We start from the raw sequence: 15280 nt of genomic DNA on the forward strand, positions 1-15280 counted from the left end.
AAAGCTTATTCCAACATAAAGCGGTGTGAACAATGATAATTAAGGGGAAGCTTTATTTCATGCGTGGAACCTGTTCATAAAGTCGAGCTCCAGGCTGGAGGATTTATTTATTTATTTATTTATTTATTTATTTATTTATTTATTTATTTATTTATTTATTTATTTATTTATTTATTTATTTTATAGACCAACACGCTGCCACAGCTCCCTGTGTAGTTTTATGTAACCGCAAGGTTTAGGTTCACATAAAACAGACTCGTTCATATATTGAAGATCGTAACACAGACACACTAGGATAACAACGCTATAGCCTATTACCGCTCACCGGCGCCCTATACGTCACCAATGATGTCACGGGTGGCACGTCACGACCACACTGAAACTTCACTTCGCCCTGGCGATGTGCCGTATCAAATTTCCAGCCACCGCGGTAGCATTTCAACACGACTGAAATAGAGAACCATCTGTTTGCTTGCCTAGGTTTAACTCCACAATAGAGAACTTCGTTAGGTCAAAGTTTTTACGTCGTTTCACTGTTTCCTGGTGTGACTCATGTATCTGGCTCGTAAGAACTCCGGAATTTATTACCTTCTTTTTTTTCTACCGATACGTCCAGCATGGTTTTTGTTTTGTATATTTTACATCTTTTACATGCGCAACTTCTCGCCCATGAGTGCGGTTCATGCATCTTGGCGTTCGTCAGTGCTGCGGAAAAAGCCACATCACCAGCTGTACGAATATCGATTGATTAATCGTTATATCGTACATTCCAAGACAGCACAGCCTTAGCACAGTGTAGAAGGGCACGCTATAATGCACATGCGCTTGACGTTTTAGTCACTACTGACGCACGATTACAACGCTTCCTTAACTTGTACTCACTGCTGGGAACAATGTTATCAGGACGATGCAAACGCGGCTCGTGGACGCTATAGGCAGTATCGCGTTGCCCTGCCACAACAATCACTGCGCGAATGCTCTCCGCTGACGGCGTTCGGTCAACAACAGGAAAGCGGAGATTGGACTGGCCCGTCGAGCCATGCGTCGAAGTACATCTCGGCCTTCAGGACATATCCTCGAGGCTTTACAGCAGCCGAAGCGTTACGGAGCCGTGACGGATAAGCAGTAAGTATGCGTGCGTTCTGTAATCTGTTTTGTCGGGCCAACGACTGTGTCTGGAAGTATACTGTTTGGTGGTCTGTAGTCGGTTCATGTCCCTGCACAGGCCACGAAAATATGGCTACTTCTGCGCGACGGAAAAACTAGGCAAAAAGTCGCGGGGAGCGCAAACCTGCCTCTGCTTATTGAACATATTCTAAATCAAAATCTATAGGCACAGACATGCGCAGAACGCGAAGCACTGCAAACCTCAACTTGGGAACTAAGAGCTCGCTCTTTCTGTCTGCTAGAGAGAGACACTGACGTATCACTGATACATAAGGAGCCTCGTGCTTTTCTGTAGAATGCCTCCAACATTTCTCGAGCCGGGGTATCCCTGCTTCTACCGATAACCTCAATCTTGTCAATATTTGTTGGTGTTTAACATCCCAAAACCACCATATGCATTATGAGAATCGCCGTAGTGGAAGGCTCCGGAAATTTAGACTACCTGGGGTTCTTTAACGCACCCCGAATTGTAAGCACACGGACCTCAGGCACTTCCGCCTCCATCAAAAATGCGGCAGCCGCGGCTGGGATTCGATCCCGCAACCTACGGCTCAGCAGCCCAGTGCCCTATAGCCGCTAGACCAGTGTGGTGGGTGCCCTTAACCCTATTCTTGCACTGATCACACTTATGAAAATTCACCGCCTCATCACCGTCGCTCCTCCAGCAGTTCAAGGCTGAACACCACGGTGCTGTGGTCAATCAAGAGCGGAGAACGGTGACACCTGATGTCGCACCGTGTATACGTCGTATTGCACACAACCCAGAAAAGTTTGCAGACAGACATGATGTGTCGATTGTTTTTTTTTTTTTTTCTGGGCCACGAAAGTGGTCTCAGCTACGCCCCCGTATACTGTCTGATAGGAACAAAGGTGAGTGCGGCAAGAAGCACGCCGACACGTACACAAATTGTGCCACGGGTGTAGCTTATAAGTTTCCGCTATCCTACGGCAAGACGTTTGTGGGTCAGACGGAAAGGTGCATGAATGAGCGTCGCTGGGAACACGAGTGTTCACTGAATGTTGGGCACATTTGTCGACGCACTGAAATTTTCGTAAGTGTGAGCCGTGCCTGAATGTGATTCGCGTTATCGGCAGAAGCAGGGACACGGCAGCTCGAAAATTGTTGGAGGCATTCCACATCACAGCAACAGATTCCTTACGTATCAGTGATAAGCCAATGTCTCTTTCGCATGCAGGGAACAAGTTCTTAGTTCACAAGTCGGGATTAGGGTGGTTTGCACTTGACGTGTGCCTGCCATGGCTTTCTACGCATGTCTGTGCCCTTGTATTTCAATGCAAAATACGACCCATAAAGAGTCAAAAGTTTGTGCTCCGCTGAACCCCTTCCCTCATTTTTTCGTCGCGCAAAATTACACATTTTTGCAGCCTGTGTATGGTGTTTAAAAACTTTACGTAGCCGTAATAAGAAATGCGCGCAGCAGCACTCGTGTCGAGATCTTGGCGCACTGCCTCCGTTCCTCTTGCATCCATTAAGATTACCGATCTGTTAAGAGACGATGGCTCTCGTGCAGTACACCAAATTCACGTTTTTTACGTACGTTCTGAGCTAACTAACTACTTTTGTATCTTGGTTCATCGTCACTGCTCAAGAAAAAAATAATAAACTCCATTTCTTTGCATGCTCCACAGGTGGCGCAGTCTTCGGCGTTGTCGCCTTTTCGTCAATAAAGGGAGGCGGAAATGTTGTAGGCCCGTGTACTCATATTTGGGTGCACGTTAAAGAACCCCAGGGGGTCAAAATTTCGGGAGCCCTCCACTACGGCGTCTCTCATAATCAAATGGTGGTTTTGGGACGCTAAACTCCACAAATCAATCAATCAATTCGTCAATAAAGAACTTCAGTTTGGGGGCCTCAAGCTCTTGTGGGAAAACCAACGACATCCTCCAGTTTTATTGACTGCAGATAGTGAACCAAAAAAAAAAACTCGGAGAAAAAAAAATTGGCAGATTCCACGTACAGTGGGAATTGATGATATGCGAAGCACGAATAAGAAAGCTTGATATGTCACCTTAAAATCGGCAAAACGTTACGAGGTCGAGGTAAATGATGCTGTACATGACTTCCGTGTCATGATTATCATGTGTGGATGTGTCGTTTACCTTCGTCATCTATTCCCGTCACAACAAATTTAGTATAGGTGGAGCTAGCGAAACGGCCCCGAGCACGGGGTATGTTGTCATGTTCTTACATGACACGCGTCTCAGGATTATCATGCTTGCGCCAGTCATATATTTCGTCATTCATTGACGTCACGTAACACCAAATTCGGTATACGTAAAACTAGCAAAACGGCCACAAGTGCATCATGCATGAAGGACCCAATATACTCCAATGTAGCGTTGACGCGTGCGCACACTGGGCACAGCAACGCTACGTTAGCAAAATAGCGAGCACTCTATATTGGGACGCCAGGTGCGACCGCCGCGACCAGCGCCCGTCGGCACGGCCCGACGGCAACCGGCGCGACATTCGCGCCGATGTGTTATCTAGAAAACACTGTGTCTCCCTCTTTTCGTGGGGGAGCATGTTAGCCCGTTGTGTCTAACATACTCTTGCACAACGTTGGCTGCCTCCTGTAACGCGTAGTTTGTCGCACCGCCCGAGTCACTGTTCGTCCAGATTGTAACATCGTCCGCGTATATGGCATGTTTGATATGTGTTATCCTGTTTAGCTCTTGTGGTAAGTTCATCATGGTGATATTGAAGAGTAGGGGCGAGAGGACGGCACCTTGCGGGGTTCCTCTTGTGCATAGCGTAAACTTTTGACCGCGCACTTCACCCAGTTGGATGGTGGCCGTTCTTTCTCTGAAAAAGTCGGAAATGTAGGCAAACGTTCTTTCGCCCACGTTCAACTGGGATAAGCCATTTAAGATGTCCTGATGCGCGACATTGTCAAAAGCTTTACTGACGTCCAGGCCCAGTATGGTCCGAGTGGCTCGTACTGGGCCTGGGTCAAGGATGTCTTGTTGCAGTTGAAGCATAATATATGTATAAAGATGACAGGAGATCATATCCCATACCGCACAGCAACCTCACGAGAGCACAGGCCACTATCCTCCGCCGAATGCAAATGAACAGCCTAACCACTCCTCACCGCTTAGCGATATTCACAGGTGGGGAGGTTGACTCAACATGCAAAAATTGTGACAAAAATGCCATAACGAACCAAAGTCACGTCCTCTGGGAATGCGAGGGCCTTCCCCCACCCAGAGAGCTTCTGCCAGTTCCCTCCGAAACGACATGGGAGACCCTAATACGGTCCCCCGACGAAAAACTGCAGAAAGCAATCATTGCATGGGCACAAGAGGTCACCGCAGACAAGCGGCCATCTCGAAACCCATGAAATCTCTTTTAATAAAGTTGTATCCTCCTCCTCCTCCCTCTTTTTGTGACGGAGGGACGCCGGACGTGCTGAAACGCGCATGCGTCAAAGCGATGCAACGCAGCGCGCGCCTGCGAGTATATGGCAGGACCAGCGCCTGGCGTGGCAACGCCGGCGTGACGCGACAAAATGAACGCCGCCGAGCACGCGCACCGCCTGACGTCGAAATGTATTGGCGCCTTGACTGTGGCATGTAGTCATGTTCTCACATGACACCCATCTCATTATTATCATGTTTGCACCAGTCGCATGCCTTCGTCATCAGTTGACGTAACGTAATACCCAATTTGGCATATGTGAAGCTAGCTAACGGTCGCGAGCGCATGAGTGTGGCATGTAGTCATGTTTTTACATAACATGCATGTCGTGATTATCATGTTTGAATGTGTCATTTACCTATGTCGTCCGCTCGCTTCGCTTATTACCGAGTTTGGTACATTGAAGCTAGCGAAACGACCACGAGCGCATTATGAGCGTAGCATGTAGTCATGTTGTTACATGACACGCATCTCATGTTTATCATCTTTGCACCAGTCACATACCTTCGTCAACCATTCACGTACCGTAATACCAAATTCGGAATCATGTAACGCTAGCGAAACGGCCGCGAGCGCATCGTGAGTGGGGCATGTAGTCATGTTCTTACATGACAGGCATGTCAAGATTTTCATGTTAGGGTCTGTCACTTGTGCTCGCCATGCAATCATGCCATACCATACCAGTTTTTCAACATGCCGTGTGAACGAAACTGCCGCAAGAGCTGCAGAACCATGAAATGTAGATCATGACATTCATGACATGCATGTAATGAGTTTCATGTCATGACTAATCAAATACGTTTTTCATACAGTCATGTTATGCCATACCAATTTTGGCATCAATACTATTATTGAAACGGCCAGGAGAGCTGAAAGTCGTAGGTGGCTAGATAGATAGATACGCTCATAGTCACCGATGTTCGCTAAGAAATGCTTCGCATTTAATAACGCAAAAACTTGGGGCTCCTGTATGGCTTCGTTACCACAGTTGTTACGTTAGTGTGTTCAAGCAGTAACAGTAAATTACTGTAACGTTTGCTCTGCGCCATTACCGGTATTCGAAAACATTTCCGGCGTGCCATTCATTCGGTGCGTACGGTAACATGACGAAATCACCGTATGTGCTAATACAAACCTTGAAAGTTGTAATGTTGGCGGGCTGGCTGGCCATGCCGTTGTGGCATTGCAGTGTTTCAAGCAGTGCATATTCAACGTACAGTAAGTACGGTAACGCTGCACTATGGTGTTAGGCACGTAACGTATTTAGTCAGCAACAGTTACATTAGGCGCTATACGATAATGTCGTCACGTTACCTTGCGCAATGAGCAGCTCCCGCAGCTGAACGTTTAAATAGGTATCTATCCACGATGACGCTGTATGTTATACCGCACAAGGAACCTTATCAGCACCAACTTGTGTTTTTTTTTTCACGCACTTTCATTTTCACACTTTTACATCATAATTATGAAAGTACAGTTAGAAGACTACAAATAACGTGTCCTGTGCCTTCCGTTGCTTCATTTTGGGCTCATTTCTTAGTCTTAGGGTACGTCTAACAAAGAAAGCATTGACCCATTTACCTTATTTCGTTCATTCTTAATCGTATCATCGTATTGGCACGTAAAACCTCCAGTAACCATTCGATCCTGGTGGTTGATTTCATCTCAGCCTTGTGAGCCTTATATCTGGTTGGTAAAAAATGACTCCAAAACAAGAAACCGTCAAGTGCTGGTGGAGGAAGATCGATTTGCTAGAATTCGCTCAGCAGTACGTACGGAAGCATTGGCAAGGGCTGAATGTTGGTCATCGTATTACTATAAGATTAGGCATTCCGCTGAGGTGTCCGCAAGTCGGGGAACGAAGGGTTTCACGTGATGCGTCAGTGACGAATGAAGGTGGCGATCGAGGTACCTTGGCGCCGCCGGCAGGCACGGCATACGCCCGGAGGCCTCACTATTCGCAAATTGCAAGTTCGATCCCTGCCGACAGCGAGTTGCGTTCTCGTCCGCTTTAATTTATTCGCATTTATAATATCATTACTGGAGATAACGTTTCTTACGTTTTCATTGGCTTGATTGTCTGTAGGTCGTCATTAATGCTGCGTCGAACAAATCGAGCCCCTGGAATTCCTCTTCTTTCGTTACTACTACTACTACTACTACCACTACCACTACCACTACCACTACCACTACCACTACTACTACTACTACTACTACTACTACTACTACTACTACTACTACTACTACTGCGGCGGCGGCGGCGGCGGCACAGGGTAAACTATAGCTTCTTCTGTAATTTCCGTGGATACGCCAAATTAGATTAAGCCGCTCAAACGGCCCCGGGTCACTACGATGAACCGCCTCCACAACGAAGCCTACAAGTATCGGGCACATTCGCAACTCGCAAACTGTTATTTCCCAGCGGCCGCGTTTGTACATCGCCATCCTCTGAAATCCGTGCCTCGCGGGACGACCGCGCTCTCGGAGGTGCTCATAGCAGATAACAATGTATCTTCAACGACGCCCGCTCGCCTCTATCTGGTTCGTCTTTTCCCCCTGGGATCCATAGCGAGCGGCTCGCGTCGCAACATCTCGACTTTCGTGGACGCTACACTATACGGCCACGGAGTCGGTGCCGTCCAAAGAGCGGCGCAGTCCCTTCGCAGTTCACTGGAGAGAACAAAAAGAAGGGGAAAAAAAAACTCGGTATCGTTCTTTAGCTGGAAGGCTAAAGAGGGAGAGGAAGTGAGTAAAGAGAGAGAGGAAGTGAGGGAGAGAGGGAGGGACGGCATTCAATGCCCGGTGAGAGATGTTGTCATCACATGCGCGTTCGCAGTGTGGAGTGTCCCTGGTCTGCCGTTGTAACGTACAATAGGCCGTCGCGGCTGACAAACTTTGCTCGCCATTATTGCTCACAACAGGCGATTGCAAGCTGACCTAGTTCTTCAGAGCCAAAACGCGTGAACGACCTGGTGAAATCACATGGAATGCCGCACGAAGAGGTTAGTGCTCTTGAATCATATTAGCAACGTCAATTTTCTTAGCGACGAGCCGCTGTCTCTGGCGAAGCTTATTATACGAGTTGCGAATATTGGAGGCCGCAACCCGGTACTAGAAAATGTTTATAAATGGGAACTTCAAAGGTGTTATGGTCACATGCCTGTTCGTATGCGACGTTGTCCAATAACCGATGTTTTTTTTTATCCTGGGCTTGTATAAAAATCAGCCATTTCTAATATGATAAACGAATCTTTTATTGAGGTGACTTGTCATTGTACGTCACCACGTTTCATTACTATACCTGGACATGAACGCAAGACCATCGTTGTTGCCACAAGCAACAGAAGTGTGGCGCTGCTAAGCACGTGTAAATAACGTGTAAAGGTTGAATTCCCCGCTTGTAGTAAGGAAGACGACGGGAGTTTGCAATACGGTAGGAACGAAAAATAGTACTACAAGATTATGCACACACGTGCCCAGCAGATAGGGCGCCTTTTTATTTATTTCTTTTAAACCCGTGTCTCCAGTCTTCCCCAATGGGAACACTCTGCGAACGAATGCAAATTAACCGCTGGGCGAATATGAATCGTCTGACTCCATTGTGACAGCACAATGGAGTTAAACCCAGGATTGGATCGTATAGGGACTTTATCATCTAAAAACGGCACGGCTCCTTGCATGAGCTATGAGGCGCGTTGTATAAAGGAGTTGCTTCGGGTTAACTTGAGCCTCCTTAAATTCTATTAAGACGCCTTGTGAATCTCAGTACACCAACGCTTTTGTATTCCCGCCTCTATCGAAATGCAGCTTATTCCGAAGTTTGAAAACGAAGCCGGCTGATATCGAGTTCAATATCAGCAGCCTCTGTAACGATTGTGAAAGCATGGCAGATCCGCGAAGCATCCCCGAAAACTTCATGAAACGCCACGTGGCTTCTATATATGGACTTCGTCATACATCTGTGGCTTCACCCACTCTATTTCTTTTGTGAAACATTAGGCCCTGCGGGCCTCGAATTACCTTCAGCCGAGGGCCTCCCTCTCTGCCTTTCTCTCTCGCCAACATACCCCAATCTTGTCATTCGGTGCCAGTGTACTCTGTCATAACAAAGTCAGTTACCCTATTTTCACGATTCCAGCAAGCACCCGATTGAGACACACAGCTAATTTTGCATTGCGAAAACATAAGCAAAATTAAAGCAAGTTCCACGCCCGTGAAATCTGAGTAAAAAGTGGAGCTGGCATGCAAGTGCCGCCATCTGGCAAATGCAGATCCAGTTCGCAGTTCTTTATACTTTGTTTCGTGCTTCTTTCTTTTTCTATTCCTACATCTCCTTTCTTTCGTTCTTTCATCTTTCTATTTTTATTTCTCTCTATGCCCTCTCTCTTTCCATTCTCTTTGCCCTCACATCACTCCTTCTCATCATAGTTTCTCTTTCCCGTTGCTTGTTACGCAATACTATGCGAGGTCATGCAATGACTTACCCTTTCACTTCCTTCTAACCATAACATCGGTCCTCCTTCCCTCACCGCCCCCTTCTTCCTTCTTGCTAAGGTATACTAACAAGGCTATGCCGTGTTTTACTCTCTCCCCTCCTACTTCAAATCCTCATGATTCTCAAATACCTTCCCCCTTTCTTATACCGTTCTTGCACGGCTGTGCTAAGCTAGGGGCTGCTAGGCACACAGCCGCTTTATGTGACGCATACCCACTGAGTTTTCTGTGTACTAAAACAGCTCCCTGGCCGTGATAGCCGTCACGCTTTCCTTCAGGCATGGGTTGGATAGTGCTGCCCGTTCTGGTCACCTGTCCGATGTGGCGCCTTCTATAATCGTGGACAACCTCTCTGCAATTATAAAAAAAGCTACGGGGGCCGAGATTGTTTACATGCTCCTTCACACGATATTAGTAGCCGGTTTGGTGCAGGTGCCGTACTGCTGTGCGAATAAGGAAGGAAGGAAAATGGGAAGAGGGAAGGAAGGAAAAGGGAGGAGGGGAAGAAAGAGAAGAGGGGAAAGGGAAGAGGAAAAGAGGAAGAAAGGGAAGAAGAAGAGAAATGATGATGAAAGAAAAACCCACAACTTTCCGCCGCTGTGGAAATTTATGGTCGCGCTCTATCGGCGTTGCATGTACTAACGTAGACGCCACTTAACGTTTGCGGTGCACGCAGTAGGCCTGACTTTCTCTCGCATGCGAAAACGTAAAGTGACAACGCATAAAGTGAAAATAAGTACAAATATCTCACTGGTGTGTGTGTGCTGTGTCCTGCACTGCTGTGTGTGTGCTGAAACTTTAGTAGAAGACGAAAGCTGTGCTCCCTGCTGCGCATGCCACATCACAGCATGCCAAGGCAAAAAAAAAAAAAAATCAGGGGACTCTAAAGCTGCGCCTTTATGAATTCAATGTGATAGCGATGTCCCGGTTTTAGTGCATACTTCAGACACTTATTAGTGTATGGAATCTCTTCGAACTTTCCATGCACCCACCACTTGGCCTTAACGGAGCACGTGCAGTAGCGTGTGTGCCTTTTGTAGTGGGTGGCTGGCATTAAACCATGAAGTCATTATGATAACCACATGTTCTGACGCCCGCTGGCAATGGACGCTTGTACCAAGCGTTGTTTCTGCAACATTTCATGTTGTCTTGCGAAGCATGTATGCAGGACGCATGTATTTGAAAAAGCAAGAGTTACTTTCACTGCATTTCCAAGCAGAAGTGATTTTCTTTGAATTCACGCGCAGACACGTGGCGTTGTGATAGAACGTCCACTTGCCACGAAAACGACCAGGGTTCGATCCCCGCAACCCCCCCCCCCAGAATATTTGTTATCATTTCTTTTATTTGCATTGTTCTCGTTTTTTCGGTCACAGATAAGACGGTGATTTTTCGCTCACAACCAACGACACCGACTCCGGAATTTCTGCGGAACGAGTATCTTTAATGATATCGCGTTAAAATGACAGTCGCCAACGGTTAACGCGGTTTATAATAAGCCGGCGTATTCTAGGGCTCATTTTTTACTGAGATGTTATTTTACAGTCCATTTTTCTATAAACGTGAAGGCCCAATATACTACCCCCCCCCCTTTTTTTTTTTTAGAGGTGAAGTTTCTTAAGGCGTGGGTCGTGCGTCTCCTGTATGTAGTCGCCACCTCTCGTTTTAGTCCTTGGAATGTCCGCTGGACGGCGGTACTTGTATATGCTGAATATATGACGAAAAGATGCGAGATGACGGCACTTGGAGTGTTCACTTGATGGACAGATGGACGGACGGATGGAAGGATGAACGGACGGGCGGACGCGGCCAGCGGATGATTTACGGTTTGCCGACAAAACCCTTCGAAGCTTTGCCGCACTCATCATCATTCACTCCGTCGATATGCTAGGATTTTTTCTTTCACTAAAAACCGCCATCTTGTTCTTTTTCTTCTTTGGCGGTGTATACTTATTCTCTCCAGTCACCCATTCGAAAACTTTCTGCCCCTAATGTGGTTTCGCCGTGGTTCCGTGATCGCTACACCTTCGACCGTGTAACGTCGCAGTATCGGACGTCATGATGTGAAAAAAAAAAAAAATGTGGTGCTATGTATCGTCGAGAAGACGTCATATGGTTACGTAATCGGGTGATTAATTTGTGCGTGCTAAAAACCCCAAGAATTCAAAAAAAAAATTAACCATCATGTTTCGTCAGTCAACGTGACATCCTTGGGATGTAAAAAAAACAGCGCAAAAAAGAAGAGGCAAGTACTGAAGAAGAGACTAGAGACGTTGAACTTGCGACTAAACTTGAATTTATTGGAAGGCACATATATGAAGCAGTGAAACTGGTCACGTGGCACGCCATCGGAGGAGTAAGTGTCCGTGTCCCTTACTCGGCCTTCAGTTGCACAGCTTGACCTTTTGCTTTAATAATCATCGTTTCGCGTTCATTGCGACTCAGTGTTCAATCGAGACACGTCAGTTTGTCTGCACGCAAATATTTACGCATCGCTGTCAAAACTGTCACGTTGCGCGCCGAGAGCGAATGGAGGGGCGTTTCACGCCACGTGGCTAAAACTACTATACGAGCCGGATTTGATACAAGCGCTTCTTTCTTTTTATTGTTTGGGAAGTGAACGCTGAGGGTGGTTGTGGAAAATAGGACGATTTCTATCCTGCAGTGAATGCTAGACAGTTCGTCCTCGGCCATCCCCCCGAGTCAAAAACAGCCGGCGTGCGCGAAAAGCGGCTTTGCGTGTGTTTGAATTCTAGAATTGTGAAGAAAGTCGGGTGTTGTGACTAAAGAACGAGATGTCGCACCGCAAAGCAGCTACCGGCATTGTCAGGTAATGCCTTTTTTTTTTTTTGCCTGGAGTACAGGCGAATTTACGTAAGACATATTAACGCCGCCCCCTTGGGCTGTTAAACAAATGGTTTCTTATTGTGTGTGAAGAGAAAGCGGTTAATGATTTAGAGTACTCGGTACTCTACTATGGGAGAGCTGACAGCCGTCCCTTAATTCACAGTAAACTAGGCGAGACAACTGCGATAGAAGTCTTGCACTGGAACAAGAAGACGTATATCTTAATTGAAATAATGAGGCCATTAAGCGCACCAAGCCAATCATATTTATGCCTACACGTCCACCGCATCACTGTTCGTGTAATCGTTGAAAGGGTACAAAGTCGCAAGGTTGACTGCCCAATATGGCCGCATCAAAACCCATCTTTGAGACAGCCTATATAAACTGGTACAAAGCCCTCGTTTCTTCAAACAGGCGTCGCCAGATTTCGCCTTTGGGTTGGGTCAAATTCGTATTGCAGCGGCTGCTGGAGAAGTGGGATGGGAGTGCTGGTGTGGCTTGATGGGGTGTCGCTAGTGCGGCATGGGGGTCTGCATAGGTGGAACAGTGGTTATGGTGCCCAGCTGCTGACCTGATGGTCACGGGTTCGATCCCCGCCGTGGCGGTCGTATTTCGAGCCGAAATGGTAGAGGCCCGTGTACTGTGCGCTTTCAGTGCACGTTAAATATTACCACGTGCTCAAATTTTCCGGAGCTCTCCACTATACGGCGTCTCGCATATTTATATCGTGGTTTTTGTATGTAATACACCAGGTATTACTATAGTGTGGTATGGGAGGTATTGTGCCTCCTCTGCACTCCCCTGCCAACACGCATGCAGGTCGCTGTTTCTATGAGCAAAAACACAGAGCCCACCCCACCGCGGTAGTCTAATGGCTAAGGTACTTAGCTGCAGTACTTACCCGCAGGTTGCGGGATCGAATCCCAGCTGCGGCTGCTGCATTTTTTTTATGGAGGCGAAAATGCTGTAGGCCCGTGTGCCCAGATTTGGGTGCACGTTAAAGTGTCCAAGTTTCCGGAGCCCTTCACTTCGGCGTCTCTAATCGTATTGTTGTTTTGGGACGTTAATCCCTACATATCAATCCATCAAAAAACACTGAGCTCCGGGATGCCCGACACGTGAATTGCGTTAAAACATGGTAATAACGGCACTTATCGCGACGGGACAAAGAAAGAGTAGACACTCAGACGAACGCCGTTGAAATGCACGACACTCACTGAACAGAACATAGGTGGCACGTCGTTTATTCCAGGTCAGCCAGAGCTTCGGTGAACCCGAGCTGCCGCGCAGCGCGATCATCACGAGATGGGTGAGCCGCGCTTTTTGCTGCTGATGATGATGATGATGTTAGTCTTCGATGCCACACAAGCGAGCTACCGACTATATATCCTAACGAGTAGTACATCGCGGCGCTTGACAAGTTTTAGTGCCTGGAAATATGACTGAGCCTTGGTGATCTAATAATCACGACGTTGCATCATTTCAAAACATTACAACACATGTCTTGTATACGTTGGAGCAGATACCGTAAGCACGAGCATTTTATGCCGCGTATGCAAAGCTATTAACACATATGACAGCTCCTTTTAAGGCGCTTTTATAGCTACATGACTGAATATCTTGTGTTCAGACACTGGTATGACGTCAAGAACAAGTTTTTTTTTTCGTCCCTGTTTTACAGTTCCGTGACCATAATTACGCGAAACCGACGATAGGAGTGACCATACTGAAAAGCCCATGCGCCAGGGTGATCACAGTCTATAAATCACCACTGCGATATCATTCGTAGGCCGGAAGGCTGTTCGCAACAGCTAAATGGAATACCAACTCGTTCAGCAAATCATTCTTCTGAAGATTTCGGAACGTTAGCCATGGGTTTTCCCTAGTACCACATTTTGTTTCTTGACAAATAGGACAACTGCGAGACGGAAATGTCTCTGCGATAACGTGGACGCGCGCAGGATTATCCATCGCCCTTCCCGAATGATCGAGCACGATTGAAATGATGCAGTGCATGTATAAATGACGCTGAAGCGATGACATGTTCTCACAGTGAGCTGCCTCTGATGCACGGCTTCCTTAGGAACAATGGCGGGAAGTAAACAGGAAGTAATCAGTACAAGGCATCTCTCAAGCACCTACAGTGTTATAGCATTCTGAAATATTTAGCATTCTCTAGCAGAGATCGCCGCAACAAATCCAAATTCAGCGCTACGGTCAATGAAGCAGTCGGCTCCAGCAACTGTTCCGGCACCTGTTCCGCCACCTGTTCCGCCACCTGCCTGACTTCCTCGTCACTGGCGTACGCATCGGCACACTCGGTCCCTATGTGATCGACGTACAAGGTCGCGGAAGTGACAACTGATCTCGAAGTCCATGCTTTTTTTGAATGCATCAAAACCAATTTTTGGCTCCCAGACGCGCCATAGAAATCATGTTTAGATGCAAATTATACAGATCTCAGAGGTCGCGTTTCTGATGGCGGGACTTTCAAGTGCTTCATAGATGTCACCCTCACCGCTTCTGGGGGCAAATTCGATTGTCAAGCCACAAAGCGTATACCAAGACAGGACAAGCAAAAAGTCGACATGGCCTCCTGAGCTATCTCTGAGGACCAGTTCGCAACGTATACATCGCGTGAATTTTCCCACACTTGCAACGTAACAGCAAAGTTCCCAATGCATTTGATCCTATGGTAGCGTTACCTAGGCCGGCCGAAAACATCGTTGCAGGCATGAAAACGCATCACCCGGGAACTTTACAGCGGAGTTCTATACTGCTGCTATTATACTATATACCGCTGAGACTACTACGAACACCAACGCTAGCGTTTCTAGTACTGCTGCTCGATTACGTTTACTACATCAAGAGATACTACTACTCCAGTGCATTTTCTACAATAACAAGAACTAGTATTACTTTATCTACTACTACTACTGCTTAAGTGCGTTCACAACAGCTACGACTACTTACTACTTTTTGCAAATACTACTACGCCTACTACTGTTGCAGTGCTACACTTCATACTCTGTTTAGGATAAACGCAAGAGATACTGTCAAACTTTTCTTATTTTCGCGTTAAACAACTTGTACTAACCCTACAAAAACGGCGTCAATGATGATGACCACCTTAATAACTTGGGCAAGGGCAGATACCTTAGTGACTGGATCTTAATACACGGTCAATGAGTGAAACCAGGTAACCTGCCAGCACTCTCCAGTCAGCCTTCAATAACGTTTGAAAATTTTTAAACACTTGCGAAACAGCACAACGACGATGCGGGCGAAATAAAGAAGGGGGACAAACCACCAATCTAGAAAACAAACGAG

The 15280-nt window shown here is 46.9% G+C and overlaps 1 protein-coding gene across 3 annotated transcripts in view; it reads left to right on the forward strand.

The window, feature by feature from the left end:
• Positions 1-973: 973 nt before the first annotated feature.
• LOC119174721 (organic cation transporter protein-like) overlaps positions 974-15280 on the forward strand; it is a 58903-nt gene continuing 44596 nt past the window's right edge. Inside the window, exon 1 of one of the 3 annotated variants that reach the window (XM_075895201.1) lies at positions 974-1125. In XM_075895201.1, the coding sequence (XP_075751316.1) occupies positions 1040-1125 (86 nt within the window). In that variant the 5' untranslated portion in view covers positions 974-1039. Of the gene's footprint in view, positions 1126-7474; positions 7612-11809; positions 11934-15280 lie in introns of those variants that run through there. The other 2 variants (XM_075895203.1, XM_037425753.2) reach the window with 2 other exon arrangements.

Source organism: Rhipicephalus microplus, chromosome 5, assembly GCF_043290135.1.
Source record: "Rhipicephalus microplus isolate Deutch F79 chromosome 5, USDA_Rmic, whole genome shotgun sequence".
Taxonomy (NCBI): Eukaryota; Metazoa; Arthropoda; class Arachnida; order Ixodida; family Ixodidae; genus Rhipicephalus; species Rhipicephalus microplus.